Source organism: Anguilla rostrata, chromosome 10 (genome assembly GCF_018555375.3).
Source record: "Anguilla rostrata isolate EN2019 chromosome 10, ASM1855537v3, whole genome shotgun sequence".
Taxonomy (NCBI): domain Eukaryota; kingdom Metazoa; phylum Chordata; class Actinopteri; order Anguilliformes; family Anguillidae; genus Anguilla; species Anguilla rostrata.
The window spans coordinates 29,471,021-29,486,958 of NC_057942.1; the positions used below are offsets into that span (position 1 = coordinate 29,471,021).

The window sequence follows — 15,938 nt, forward strand, 5'->3', positions numbered from 1 at the left end:
TGACCTGACCTGACCTGATTTTTTTAGACAAACCAGATGTACAGCTCCTGTGTTCCTTCCCTCCTCTCTGTTTCTTAACTACAGGAGTTTCCAGGTGTTACTATTTTACGAGACATTTTACAATACTGTCCATTTCCCCAGTATTGTACTTGTTTTTGACTCCTAGTACTTTAAAAAAATAGTAGTAAGACGCGCTAAATTGTAATGTTTAAGTTGGGAGACAAAACCACCTAGAGCTGGTGTATAGAATGTGTGACTATTCTGCCTTATTCCTACGCTGGTGACACAAATAATTTAAATAATCCAGAACCTTCTCTCTGTCTCCTCTCTGCTCAGATTCCAGAGCTCCAAATCTGGGAAGCTCTACTTGCACGACGATATCCGGCTGCTGTTCTCCCGTAAGTCCATCGAGGTGGACACGGGGATCCCCTACGAGCTGAAATCCTACACCGAGGTGCCAAAAAACCCAACGTACTCCCCCCGGGTCTGACCCTCTGCGAACGCTGCCCCCCGGTGGCCTCTCCTGAGGACCGCGCGGAGCAGACTCGAGACTTCGTACAGGACGAGAGGAAATTAAACCCAAGGACACTCGAGAGACAAAATGTGCACCCGTGCACATGCACATGTGGACAGAGACACACACACACACACACACACTCACCTCACAGGACTCTCTTTGGTTTCAGCGTTAAATATGCATGCCTTGTAACAAAACTGAGTTCTCTCCTAGTGCCGTTTTCTACCGTTAGAGAAAAAAAAAAACTAGCCTTTCTTTCTGAATGCACACCCTGCCAGGCCCCTCCCTCCCTATCCTGAGTGGACCAATGACATCTGGACAGCCTGAACTAGTGGCCCAATTAAATCATAGGACCCCTCTAGTGGACTTCTGCTAAGGCGTGGAAGGGAAAATGAATTATTTTTGGAAACAAGCCAAGGACCAGGAGAAAACTCCAAAATAACCATAGAGCGTCTTTGGTTCCTGATTGAATAATCTCAAGGGGGTTGGCTGTTCCATCAAAAGATGTGGCTATACTCAACTAAGGAGTTGTAATGTCTGGTAAAATGTGTGTGACCCTCGTTGTCCAAACGTCTTTCTTGGCAAAGAGTGGTTTTCACACAGTGCGACGTTGCAGAGTGTTTGAAGACGCCCCCTAGCCTGGCTTGGCCTGGCCTGACTTGTTCAACTGTGCATGATGGGGGTGGGAGGAGCCAGTGGATGGGGTGTGGCCACAGATGGGTGTGGCTTGTGCAGTATGCATTGCCAAGCCCTTGTAGGAGAAAGACTGAAGAACTTCATATTTCTGTTAACAGTCTCTGTGATAGGAAGACAGGCAGTAGTGTTTCCTTTATTTTGCAGATGTCTTAAAAGCAATATGCTGCACCGTTTTGTGAGTGTGACTTATTTTGGCAGAACAGAACAGTGTAGAGTCAAATGCTTGTGGATGAGGGAGGTGAGAGGGTGGGAAGGATGGGGAGGGGAGGGTAGTTAGGGGTATTTAAAATTAAAATATATAAATATATTTGAAGTATAAAAACTCTATGGCTTGCAGGTAACACAGGTGCTTGGCGACGGCTGTTAAATTGGTGAACTGTATTGCATGTGTGAAAGTTCTCAAAAATGGGTATTTTCTTGTTTCTGTCATCACGACATCAGTAATTGTATGCGTACAGTCAGAGTTCAGTATTCACAACAGGCATCAAAATCAGTAGGTACCTGACAGAGTCTAGGACTGGAGCTTCAGTGCTTCTCGGAACACTGCCATTTATCAGACATCCGCACGCCTTATTTTATTTTTGTTTTGTCTATTTATCACTGTTTACAGTGTGCGGAACTCCTTACCTCACATTTGTGTGCACTGCGCATGTCTTTGTGAACAAAATTTGGAAACTCCGTCAGTGTTAAGCCAACCGACCAGGCGCAAACACAAGCCATTACCGGGACCTCTTTCGATTAAACCTTTTGAGAGACCAAATTAACTTGCTTTTTGGACAACCAGTGTTTAATTTGAAGCACACCTAAACAAGAAGAATACAAATACGGCTCATTTTAGCACATTGTTTGCAATGTATCCTTTCACATTCATTTAAGAAGAAAAATGCTTCATCTGCTCTTTCTTGGCAGAAATTTTAAATGGGTTTGTCCAGGCTGCCAGGAATTATTATTGATTGTTGTTTTCTTATTGGAATACAAAGTTTCAATTTCTAAAAATGGATTACTGAGCTATGAGAATGTTGGTTGGAATGTCAGTTAAATTGCTTTTCGTGTAATTTAATTTAGTGCCAGAAATTGAGAGCTCAAATAATCCAAGTTGTACTGCAGAACAGTGCTTCTTAAACGGTAAAAGGCATTTGTAAAGATATAAGTGCTGACTAAGGTTGTTTCTTTTCAATTCAAAAGGTCAGGATTCAAACATGGTTTCTATTGCAGCTCTCAATCGTTATTTTGATAACATGCAAATATTTCCAGCATATCTAAACATGCATTATTTATTTTTTAAAAGGAAAGATTTAGCAACAATGCATTTGGCAACTTTTGTATTAACATCCAGGTTTATAAATGTTTTTTTTTAAAGTCAAGACAACCAAAATTGGATTATACCTAAGTACAGTGGTTTTGTTTGGGTACTGCAAATTATACAGGACACAGATTCCCAGTGTCCCCGTGTATAAGTCTCATAATTGCACAGCAGAGGGGGGATTTGTCACACCGCGTGTCGTGTTAAAACACACAGGTGTATCCATCTTATTTGATCTCATTTCCTGTGGACGTACTGCTCTCCTCTGAGATTTTTATTTGGACGCCTGCAGGACAGCGCACCACCGGGCATGGTGAAGACAGACAGTCTGTTGACACCCAGGAATAATAAGACAGAGATAAGACCGGCATGACGTTACCTTACTGGAAGAAAAAGGAGAGGTGCTCCACCAATCCCGCAGTATGTTGGTATCAACCAATGAAACAACACCAATGGTGATTGGTGGATATGTGCTAGTTGTGCTTCCAGGATCGCTGCAGGGAGTAGCCAGAAAGCATCCAGCAATTTGTGACACCATTTGTTGTATTGGTTTGTACCAATGTACACTGTGAATGGTGGAACTCCTCTGTTTTCCATAAGTAATGTAAAATCACTCTCTTAACCCTGTTTTATTGTCTGGGACCCAATATGTGAATGCTTTACCTGAGTGTAACCATAGCAACAGTCTGATTGGTCAGTGCAACATTCAAAGGAGCAATCAGTGTCTCACCTCATGACTAATCTGTTGACATTCTTATAACAAGCCGGGCACACTTCTGACAGGACCCAGAATACCCTTGGGTCTAACAGATCTCATCAGCCAATCAGGACCAATCAGAAATGTACCCTTCAACCAGATGAGCGTGAGAGCCCTGTGTTTCTTTGCAGCCCTGGGTTTTGGACCTTGCCAAGAGTAAACACCTGGAACTGGTCTCTTTGTATACAGAATAAAAGTTTAAAAAATTGTGGTCGGTCTCCTTTGTGCTCATCTGTTTATTTATGATGGTGTGCCAGGTTCTGTGCAAACACACTTTCTCCAAAGATTAGAAGAACAAGGAAGGCACTAGTCCTTCATCCTGCTGTAGGGGATTATGGGGATAGGTGCCTGGGATTGGTACACAAAGTGGGCCACTGCTGTCTTGCATGTACAGAAAGTACAGAATATAAACTGGTTCAGTAAGAATGAACATATGAATAAAGAGTATACTTTAAAAGTGGGGGGTTGGGGGTGGGGGTTGTGGGTACATAAGCTAATAAATAATGGACAAACTGCCTGGCACAGATGAGGCAATATGAAGCAAAGTTCTGTGAACCATTAAGAACTATTTCATTGACACACACCAACTATGATATTAATAATTTAGAACACTATTAAGAATCTGACTGAAGGATCTGATCAGCCCATCTAAATGGTAAATGGACTGCATTTATATAGCGCTTTTATCCAAAGCGCTTTACAATTGATGCCTCTCATTCACCAGAGCAGTTAGGGGTTAGGTGTCTTGCTCAGGGACACTTCGACACTAGACTCAAAATTCTTCCTACAGTTTAGAACAGGGGTTCCCAAACCTGACAGGTGGGGCCCCTCTAGACAGTATGGGCCCAAGATGATCGCCTGTGTCATCTATGCCTAGAACCAGCTCTGAGTGTGGTTAATGCGTTTATTCGTTGTGGCACAGAAGTAAAAATCATTCTTGGCAGCAGCCTGATGTATTTACAACCCATGAGCAACCGAGCTCAGAGAGAAGCCCTGGTGACATATCAAAGCATTTCTGATGAATTATTAATAAAACTGCACATTTGATCCCGTCCCTCAGGTTCAGATGCAAATTGCACTCAAGCTGCAAAATTTAGTCCGTAAGATCTCTGAAAAATAACTTCTGAAAAGCTGTTTATTGGCACTGTGCTGCTTGTTGAACAATTTACGCTACAATTTTAAGTTTTCATTTCTGTAGATAAAAATATATACAATAGAAGCTAAAATTATTTTCATCTCAATATGTCACAGTTATCACAGTTCAAATATTGGTTTTAAATAGTGAAAATTTCTAGTCCCATTGAAACAGACTTGTATAGAACTGGAATATGCTGGCATATATCACGAAGATGCTGGCTCGTAATCTGTTAGAGTTGAATAAACACTGGGCATGTTACTGTGTATTTCACAGAAGTTAATTTTTTTAAATATATTGAAATACCTGAAATTTATTTGTATATTTGCTCATATATTGTGAAACATATACATTGGCACTATATTTCATTATTGTTAGGGGTAGAACCAGAGAAATTATGCAGTTTTATGACAATGTTAACCATCCCTTTAAATAGGGATGAATGACACTTTTAATAAAGTATTAGTACTGCACATTACTGGATAAAAACCCAACCAGTATGAGTGTGGGGCACTTTCCTATTACACATATCCAAATTCATAGATGAAACCAAAAAAATGCTGATGTTTAATTTATATTCACTTTCAAAAATCTGTTTAATCAAAACTACCTCACAAATGTCAAAGACTGTTTGTACATTCAGTCTTTGACATACTGCTGGTGTAAGTCTGTATATAAAGACTCTGCTTTGCTTTTCTGGGGCTAACCCTTACAGCTCATTAAAGAACATGGTTCAGAGGGTATAGGAAATGTAATATTCACAAGGGAGATTGCTCTGTTTCACACAGGAAGAACAATCGCAATAATAGGTCTTTACCCTGCAGTTTGGGAAAATTGATGAGTGCATTGGGATTGTTTTTGAGGATCATGGTTCAGATAGAGAATGTGTGTGTGTGTGTGTGTGTGTGTGTCAGCAGGTGAAGAGGAAGACCCCTCCCCCCTAGATGACATCCCCCAGGGTGTAGGCGGCGCCCTCGATGGCCTGTGTGATGATGGACAGGTGTTTGTGCACCTGGCTCCAGTCCGTGGGGAGGTTGCTCTCCTGTGCGCGGGCGAATGCATCGGCCAGCCCTGGGAAGGTGGGAACCGGCGAGGATTTGGAGGCCCAGATTACATGCCTGAGAGAGAGGAGGGAGAGAGAGAGAGAGAAGAGAGGGAAAGAGAGAGACAAGGGGAGAGAGTGAGGGAGAGAGGGAGGGAGAGAGAAACAATCTGTACAACATATACTTAAAGCGTATTTAAATTAGAATTTGAGAAAAAGAAAGAGGGAGAGAGGAGAGATACGGGGGTATAGAAAGAGAGATAAAGAGGAAGGAGAGTATAAGAAAAGATATTTTTCAGGACAGAAATAAAGGTCAAGAATGATAGAGGTAGTGGCAGAAAAGGCTGACTGTGCTCTGTGTTGCTAATAGCTGTTGGAAACCTGGGTCCACAAAAAAGAAACAGCCAAAATGCACAAAATGGAGGCACTGAACCTGTAGCCATATTTCTCAGGGAAAGCCAGTGGATCCAGAAAAGCCCTTTCCAACAGCATGAGCTGATCGTTGATCCTGCGGACCTTCAGGGGCCTGAAAGAGAACCGGGAGTTGGGTTGGAGGCATGCTCGATGATGTCACCGCTTGTGGTCTACCTTTACGGAGAGCAGCCAGGTGGGAACACACCCCCTGGACATCACTCACGTCTCCTTGGCGAGGGTGGAATCCCGGATCATTTTGTTCAGACTGGTGGCTGCTGTGCGGAAGTTTGCCACAGCATTCTTCAATGGCTCTGGAGTGAGAAATGTGAGCCTTCTGTCAGAGTCAGTGGCCTTTCAGTACTTTAATACTAATAATAATAATTATTATTATTATTATATAATAATAGTGATAGTAGTAGAAATTCAGTAACTCAAAAGCATATATAGTAAAAATGACAACAAAAAACGAATAAAATGATAAAACAACAACATTTAACAGCACATTAAATAGACATTTTAAAACCCAATAAGAAATAGTAACAAATTCATCAGGCTCTGTCCAGGCTTTTCCTGCTTTCTCCACCCTCCCACAACCCCATTCCGTTCATCACACTTTTCCCTCTCTTTTCTATCTCCTTCTACCATTCTCATCCTTCCCTCTATCATTCTCTCGCCCTCGCTGCACTCCTTCCCGCACCCTGTTGTCCCTCCATCTCACCCAGGGAGATGCCCTTTGTTGCCAGGCTATCGCTGAAGTTCTCCAGGCTGACGCTGAGATACTGCTCCAGGCCCTCTGCGTAGTCGCTGCAGTTGAAGGGAACCAGGAGGCTGTCGGCCAATCGCAGAAGCACATTCCCCGCCGTCCGCGCCACTGTCTGGTGACTAGTAAACCCTGAGAAGAGAGAGAGAGAGAGAGAGAGAGAGAGACAGAGAGAGAGAAAGAGAGAGAGAGATTAGCATTAAGTTCTTCAACCATGCTAATGCACAATATATTGACAGTCTTCATCCAACAGGATACTTCATTTCACCTTTGACCTCTGGTTTCTCATCACTGCGTTCATGTATTACAAACCAGTGTAAGAGTAATTTTCTGATTGACACGTGTTAACATAGAGACAATCACATGATTAAATATATCCTTTATTACTGTCTTGATTAGTCCAGCCACCAGTCAACCAATTTATAGCCTGCACCCGGCAAGAATGTGTACTTATCCAACAAGAACAAAGAATTGTCACTTCATGTTGAAAGAACAACTTCACATAAGATCTCGTGTTTTATTTGGATCAGTAGATGTCCTTTTATCCTTACCAAGAGCCACACATGGAGAAGAAACCTCACCTGGATCTATGAATTTAGAAGAGTATTCGAAGGTATCGTAGGCCGTGTGGTATGCAGGGTAGATCCGAGCTTTGGTTTTACTCTACAATTCAGGAGAACAGCAGCAGACCTGGGTCAAATACAGTATGTTTGCAACATACTTTAAGTAAATCCCTGAGAATGTTCGATAAAATGTGTTGCTGGCCAAAATGTATGAAAAATTCTATTTGTTCTGAATATTGGTGGAACAAAGACGTTCCTTTTTAAATTGTCTATGATCTTCAGGAATTATTTATGTCTGAAGGGGATATGGTTATTTTTCCTTCAGGTCTTTTTAGCTGTCTCTGTTAAAAATCACAATACAAATGGTTTAACTGTAAACAATGTTTGTATTCGATCTAGGCATGAAAGTAATCATGAAGAAAGCATTGTTGGACACTTAGGACTGCGTGGTACATACTCTGTCATAGGTGTAAGCGATATCCATGGAGGTGATGCCCAGGAAGTGGAGGAAGGCAGCATAGTCACTTCCTGACCCTGTCAGGAAGGCCACACTGTTTGAACAAAAGGCAACAAATTAGCCCATTGGGTCATGGACTGGATAGTCATGGAAAACGGAATGATGGGAATTGTAGTGAGCAGCAATAAGAATGGACACACTTTGGCACCAATCCATGGGTAGGGCTGCTCCGGTTGAAGAAGCGAATCCAGTTTTCGTAGACGGAGGTGGAGTCTGATCCAGGTGTCTTTACCTGGAGGCATAAATTCTACCTGTGTTTCTTGCCCCTGAAAACATCCCCATTTTAAGGCAGAGATTTTCTCTACTAATGGAATAGTGTGGTTTCATGAAACCAAAAATGGGTGTTGCTACTATATGCTATCATTGACTAACTGTTTGGACCAACCATTGTCGTTTGCTTCAGAGAGGAAAGTCTTTTCATTCGTTCAAATAAATCATCGATTGACAGATTACTGTAACTCTTGACCATTATGAAGGTCATGAAATCGTGCTCTCCCCTAACTAATTGTCTATCGTACACTATACATGAAAGCGGCTTTATAAACAGAATCACTTTATAAACAGCTTTATAGGCTGATACACTTCATGAACAGTTTCTCCCTGCCATATGATAAGCTGTTCTGTATGATAAATTAATATTTTTAAATTGTGTAGTTGTGTGCTTGCCTGTTTAGTGGCAGTGAAAACCACGCTCTGGACATTGGGCGATCCTTGTACCCTCAGGGTTGCATTGGCTGGGACAGAGAACAAGGACAAATGGAACATCACAATACAGGAAGTCATGTGGTTTTCTACTCTTCTCTCTGATTGGTCACTTTTAACATCACACTGCCCTTTTTGTACAGTATGTACAGTAAATGTACATGTGTTTTCACATGAGGTGATGAGGGTTGTCCAGACAAAAAAAGTGCTGTTGGCAAGCAATGGTTCATTTAATGAAATTGCACAGGCTTATGGCCTTTAATGTGGAGTATAGCCTTCTCTAAAATGGTGGTGGTTGTTTGGTTCACTGCACAGCACTTTGAGATGCTAAAATGAATGTAGTATATTTTTATTATCGTTGTTGATGTGGTTTATGTGAGGGGAAAATGAAAGGCAATGCAAACCTCACTGCAGACCTGGGTCAAATATGTATTTGTTTTGGATTCAAATACTTTTCTATGCTTTACTGATCTTGTCTGGTGTATTGGAACCAATTAAATACCCTCAAAAAGTGCCAACCCTGACTTCTGTTCATACTGGCAGGGTCAATTACACCAAGTAATGTCAATAGAGCACAGAGAAGTATTTGAATTCAAAACAAATATGTATTTGACCCAGGTCAGTCTCACTGAGCCATAGGACTGCAGTCTGCAGCACGTTTCACATTATACGTTCTCACCAAACACGGAGATGTCCACATTGATATAGGCGACTGTGCGGTCCCTCAGTTTGCTGTAGTATTCCTGTGGAGAAATGGCCGTGTTAAGAACTGAGAATCTTCAGCCGCCGATGTTCCATTTGACCAAAAGGCCCAGCAGAGAACGATGGGGAAGACTGAGACAAAAACGGATTTCCGCATTTTGAATATCCAAGAAGGTACCTCGGTGTATTCGGTGGAGCCGATCAGTCCGAACTCTTCTGCCCCCCAGCTGCCGAAGATAATGGATCTACGTGGCCTCCACTCCCCTGAAACAAACACCAGCCGGTGCTTTGAGCCTCTGTGACTCTCAGAAACGCAATTAAAGGATAATTGCCGTTTTAAGTGGACCCCCGGGAGATCCCAGACAGCCCTTACCAAATCACCTAAACCTGCTCACGCTTATTTTATTCGGTCGCAAATGATTTTAATGAGCCTATTTTTACTGTTAGAACATAGTTCATTAAGCACATTACAACCTAAGGTGAAATAACTGTAATAATAATAGTTTCTCATCTCGCATGCATAAACCGTCTCAGAGTAGGAGAACTGATCTCGGATCGGGTTTCCCCTGGCTGTATTCTAACCTTATCCATTATGAGCTAAACTGGAAAACTGGTCCTAGATCAGTACATGTATTCTGTTCTCAGAAGCTTTATGAATAGAAGCCCTGCCGTCTCTTTTCTGCTGAGTTTGGTCTCCTCTTCCTCATCTCCACAGCTCATTTAAAATGCCTACAGCTCCTCTGGACTACCTGAGACTGTGCTGTGTCCATTTAGAAATCTTCTGGTACTTCCCCCTGAATTCAGTGTAGGGTGTCGAGCAGGTCATCCGCACAAGAGAAGTCTCATTTTGAACAGTAGATTAGTCTGGAAAAGGGATTGTGGTGCCATAGTCTCTCTGAGAGTCCCTCATTCTCTCAGTCTCTCGGTCTCTCAGTTTCTGGGAGTCTCTCAGTCTCTCAGTCTCTGGGTGGCACTCAGTCCTTGTTCTCGCTCAGTCACTAGGCCTCACCTTTCTTCACCATCCGACCCAGCACCCTGGTGATCTCCAGCATGACAGACGTTCCGCTGCTGGGGTCGATGGCGCCATGCACCCAACTGTCTCTGTGGTTCCCGTAAATAATGTACCTGTCTGAGAGAACCAACACACACACACACACACATATGCATGCAGGCTAGGACAGATATACACACGGTCACACACTCACATACACACACACACACATATGTGCATGCAGGCAAGGACAGATACACACACAGACACACACTCACGTACACATGCACACACACAAGCACATACACACGCACAGACATGTGCACACACACACACCCGCAATAACACACGCTTGTTGCCTTTGTTCTCATCTTCATTCCTCCACTCTCTTAGTGGTACAGGCCTCGTGAGCAGTTGAAAATGGCCGACTGCATTCCTTGACGAGCATATTTGTGACTGAGGGCAGCAAAGCTGCGGGTAACTCACCAGGCTCCACGCTGCCTCGGATCACCCCCATCACATTGGAGGAGTTCCTCAGCTCGCCCTTGTTGTAAATATCCAGCTTCACATCGCTTGAAGAGAGCAGAGGGCAAGAGAGTCCTTGTGTGCAATATATTCTTCTTATTATTATTATAAATTATTATTTATTTACATATCAGACAGCCTTATCCAGTGCAATTTATACAGCTTATTTTTAAATGTATAGTATCAGCAGAATTCACTCAAGATTATTTTTTTTGGTACACCCCACTGCCTAGTGTGGCTAACCCATACCTGCAGCAAGTGTCGGTGGCATTAGGTTAGTAGCATTACCCTGCTACTCACTGCAGCAGCAGCACCAGAGGTGGCAGAAAGTACAGGAAGTGACATCAAGCGAAACAAATGAATACCCCATAATAGAGCAGCACCTCAAGGGGGATGACAACACAGTATGAGTTGAGATTGTGTGAATAAAGTGTTTTAGAGATGGCAACTTACTCAGACCCCAACGGTCAGCTGTCAATGTTTTGCATGATGATGTTTGGTAGGTTTAAAGGCCTTCATTGTTGTACCTGTTGTTGTATGAGGATATGGATTTGAATCCCGGTCCTCCAATGTTATACGAGCAGTTGAAGGCACCACGCCAATCAGCTGGGGCTGCCTGCCCACCCAGCTCACTGCAACAGCCAATGAAATTGTAAAGGTGTTGGCCATGGCCCAGTCACATTTGCAAGTATCACTTTTGGCAGGAGCCTCTATCAAATCTGGCAATATCTTAACCAATCAACAAAAGCAGTACTCTTAGTCCTGTTATCAGCAATACTGAAACAACCGCTGCTGTGTCACCAATCCACTGACCAGATAAGGGCATAGGCATCCTCAAACCCGATTGGTTGGATAGGAATGGGCGGGATCCCTCTTATGTCAGCTTCTGGAATTCTGTATGTGTGCTCTGCATCACAAAACCAAAAACAGAATATATATATATATATATATATATATATATATATATATATATATATATATATATTTTTTTTTTTTTTTTTTTTTTTTTTTGTAATCCTTCAGATTATTAAACCTAAAGTTATAAACTTTTGACTTGATGCGCAAGAATGGCATGTTTGTTCAGGACCAGCAAAAGCAGCTAGGAGCAAAATCCTTGGTGTTTTTTTGACAACTGTTTCCTTGTTACAGCACCATGTAATATAAAATCAAAAACAATTATTTGATTTGCTTCACTTAAAACAGTGAAGCAAATCAAAAATGAAATATAATTTGTAATCCACGAAAAATCATGATCCATTAAGTGAATACTGGTCTAACTGACGTGTTCACCTTTGGCAGCCAGGTAGGGGGTCCTCATGTCACCGAATTGGCTGGTGAATGACCCTCTCTCCACTCCTGAGGGGGGCATGTACCAGGAGTGGGGGTAGGTCTCATTTACGTCAGACATCCGGCCGTCGTTTATGTCCAAGGGGTCGGTGTAGACCAGCACTCCGATCACGCCGAATGGAAAGGCATTGATCGCCTGGGTGGAGAATGGCAGTTAACATTCAAACAGACCCCTTCACGGCTCATGTAAAAGACATGGGGCGAAGACATAGGCATCCTTAACCCTTTTAGGCATTCAAATGGATGCCATTGACAATGACAGAATAACAGGAGTCTTTTAATGAGATTAGAATGTCCTTAATTGAACATTCTAATGTAACAATCACTACTGATCACTAACAATTACTACTGAAAACAATGGAGTTCTAGAATGCTGACTTATAATTTTGAAAAAAAAACATTCCAAAAAAACCTACTCTTCATAGGGCTAAGAGTCCCAATAGCATCTTAAAAATGTACAAAGATGTCTTGACAAATCAACCAATTGTAGGCATGCCTAGTCAGTGACATCACAATGTGATCAACCCGGATAACCAATGAGTTGGCTTACTTTGTCTGCTCTTCCTGCTCCTCCATATCTCACTATAGCAATGGTCCCTGTCAGATCAACCTTCATGGTCGTGTTCAGGTATTCATAGTCACTGACTTTGCCCTGGTTGGCGTATACAAGTTTTCCCTGTAAATATGGAGAGATGTACAGGCATGTCAAGGATGACAATCCATACACAGACAACAAAGGTTGAGAAATCCTCCTTTCAACATTAAAACAGCAACAAATCATACAAAAATACACAAACAAAAGTTTTTGCCTTCCATTTGCACTTCACATTGAGACATATCACATTTAAGAATATTTTACAGACTCTCAGTCCAACAGGATTGCTAAATAATCTTCCATCATACTGAATATTATCTGAATGATCGATCTTATCTGTGAGATAAGGGTTGCAGTTATTTGAATTGCCCGGTTTTTAGCACTGGTATTATTACCTCATATTATTTCACTGCTACTTTCATCAGACAATTTACAGCAAAATATATTGCACCTCTACCATAAAAGGTAACAATCCTCCGCCTTCATTTAAAGAGCTATTGTTAAACTTTGGGCAATTATGTGATTAACTAGATTTTTGAATAGATAAAACATCACACAGCATATGTAATGGCTGTGGACAAAAACACAATCCCTTTTGTCCTCTGGCCACCAATGCATAGACAAGGAAGTTATTTTCTGGGAATTCAGGGATACAGTATGGGGGCCTGTGCCAGGGGTTGAGGGAATGTCTGAACAGAGTTCAGGGCATGAATCCAAGGCAAACTTTCGTTCAATGCCACTGTGTGAAGCCTACAGAGTTGAACTCATTTCCATTAATTCAATTCCAGTACAAAATATACAAATCCAAATCCACGTCCAGTTTCTGAAATTTCCAACTGCAACACCAAATGTCTAAACTCCCAATAATTGCAGGTCCACTGCTTCCAATGATTAATTCACAATCAATTGTACACTGTGAAATGTATATGGAATTTGTCCAGTGAACTGTAATCAAAATTGGAACTGATCCCAACCATGATTGCGGTGTTGCCTGTAGTGTTGGAGGACGTAGCGTACCTTTGGATGCCCGGCGGGAGAGTATGCTGCGTACGGTTGAACCACATCAGGGTCGTTCTGGGCTGGTTCGTATGCCAGCTCCTTCTCTCTCGCGGTGAACAGGACCGTGTCAGAGGGGGAAACTTGCACATGGAAAAAAAAATTTATCACAGCAAAGGTGACATCATAAAAACACACTAAAGTGCTCAATGCCACATAGGATGTCACAATGAAAAAATTTAAATACTTAAAATATATATAAAATCATTGAAATATATATAAAAGCTTGAAATAAGCTCCAATGGCATTTAGAATTAATTAAAATATTTTCACATTAATAATCGAATTTTGACAGAGTTTCATGTCACATCATTTCCATTAGTATTTGAGTTGACAGCTAGCTTATGATGACACATATCTTTGCAGTGTGGATCAAATACTTTGCAAATGCTTTAACCCTGTTGTTACCCGCAAAACTGTGCGGAGGAATCTTAATTTTAAAAATTCTATTCAAAGAAAGTATGAAAGATGCATCTGTCATGCAGTCTTTGATATAATCTAGCATAATGTGGCATATTAATAAAATATTAATCAATAAAAGCAGCATATTAAGTAATCTAGGGAGTGCTGTCTGTTATTGCCATTTAAATGTGGATTTGACCGAAGTCTGCAGTCAATGAGACAGCGTGGCAGAAACAGACAGATGCATGGGACTCACCCACAGTGACTTTATTGGGAGATGTTGAGTTGGGGAAGGACAGGTACACCATGTATTCCTCCCTCCAGGCGTCGTCTAGTCCACTGTCCGGGTCCCTCCACCTCTTTAGCATGAACTGGACCGTCTTTTCGTCCCCCTCCGTGGTTGCCATGTGGGGGACACTAGTCAGCACCCTTGAAATGGAGGCGGACAGCAATTAAAAACAGGAGGCATAGGATAAAGACTCATATTCGACAGTGTAGTGTTCCAAACCAAAAGAAACTATGTTTTAAGTGACAGTATCGGTTTACAATGCTGGAAAACAGGAAACAGTATATACAGAAAATATAATCAACTAAAATATATTGAGAAGTTATTGCAATGCCTCACAATATATCCTTGTGAGACCCAGCAGAAAGAAGTTAAAGTATTTTAATTTGTTGACTAATACAAGCGTACAAGTGTCTTGGATGACAAAAACATGTTACAGTGAACTTTTTTATACCAAAAGACAAATATCATTTATTTTTTATTGAATGTCCCTTATAATGTGGTTTCAGCATATATATATATATATAATATATATATATATATATATATATATTATATATATATATAGATTAAGTCGAGGGACTTGTGTCCTCTATGACAAAAATTAATTGAAGGGTCTTAGGAGCTTAAGGGAAAATATAAAAATGATTTCTGCTTTCAGATGTTGTAATACATTACAATGCTGTGATATATATGTGTCATTATATTTTCTAAAGAGGTCCACATATTTACAATAGACTATCTCGCAGTGCATTCCATTTCGGACAGTGGGATAACAGGGCCAGGCGAGAGATGGCCGGTCACCTGAGGTTCTCCTGGATCTGAATGTTGTCCACCTCCTTAATGAAGCGCTCAATTAGGCCCTCGTTGACATCCCGGGAGACATCGTCCAGCCATTCCGGGGCAGGGGGTCCACTCTTTTCGATGGCGAAGTGACCCAGCAGGATTCCCACGGTGAAGACGCCGGCCCCCAGGAGCCCAAACAGCAGCGCCTTCTTCAGCATGATTACCGCTCGATGTTCGACTCAGCGGCCACAGAAAGCGTGAGACCCAAGCCTAGGATGTCACTGAGTAGGCTATTTTTATTGAGTGTCACAGCGCTTTATTGTGAGGAAAACACAGTTGTAAAAGTGTGTCCATAAACCTAACCCTGGCTAAGAGGAGCTCATTCCACAATAAAGTTTAATGATTAATGATTGTCAAAAGGATTTTCTGAATTAACCCTTTGATTTCAATCATGGGAAGAGAGCAAAATAACAGGTGAATACAAGGGAAACTACTTCAATTCCAGGTATATCTAGCATGCAAGATGGGGTTACATGATTGTTCAACATGTTCCATTTTCAAAATTTATACAGTAAGCTAAAAAAAGGAATTGATTATAATTATACCATGTGTTTCTTCCACCCATGAACTCAGCTGGCTGATGTCACTATTTAGTTCCATCTCCTGGCTGCAGAATTGTGCTACTTAGATTCAGATGATTAGAACTAAATATTGAAAGAATACTGGAGAACACTTACTTTCTGAAGCTGTATTATCTACTTCTGCATTTTCATACATGTTCAAAAGCTTATGTCTCGCATGAGATTCAAAATAAGAGGCTTCTGCACAGTATTGGAAACCAC

The 15,938-nt window shown here is 41.6% G+C and overlaps 2 protein-coding genes across 7 annotated transcripts in view; one reads left to right on the forward strand and one right to left on the reverse strand.

Moving 5' to 3' along the window:
* LOC135233163 (uncharacterized) overlaps positions 1–3,484 on the forward strand; it is a 38,942-nt gene extending 35,458 nt beyond the window's left edge. For all 6 annotated transcript variants that reach the window (XM_064296423.1, XM_064296422.1, XM_064296425.1 and 3 more), the window contains one exon: positions 337–3,484. In XM_064296423.1, coding sequence (XP_064152493.1) covers positions 337–490 — 154 coding nt within the window. In that variant the 3' untranslated portion in view covers positions 491–3,484. The remainder of the gene's footprint in view (positions 1–336) is intronic.
* A 1,182-nt stretch (positions 3,485–4,666) lies between these two features.
* naaladl1 (N-acetylated alpha-linked acidic dipeptidase like 1) lies at positions 4,667–15,398 on the reverse strand. Its single transcript, XM_064296428.1, has 19 exons — positions 15,115–15,398; positions 14,281–14,453; positions 13,584–13,705; positions 12,522–12,647; positions 11,915–12,107; positions 11,438–11,531; positions 11,152–11,256; positions 10,586–10,671; positions 10,118–10,237; positions 9,287–9,372; positions 9,086–9,149; positions 8,371–8,438; positions 7,845–7,936; positions 7,645–7,738; positions 7,206–7,287; positions 6,583–6,756; positions 6,088–6,175; positions 5,884–5,976; positions 4,667–5,526 (listed from the first exon to the last, which is right to left on the reverse strand). The coding sequence occupies exons 1-19, from the start codon at positions 15,312–15,314 to the stop codon at positions 5,349–5,351; spliced, it is 2,238 nt and encodes a 745-aa protein (XP_064152498.1). The 5' UTR covers positions 15,315–15,398; the 3' UTR covers positions 4,667–5,348.
* Positions 15,399–15,938: the final 540 nt, after the last annotated feature.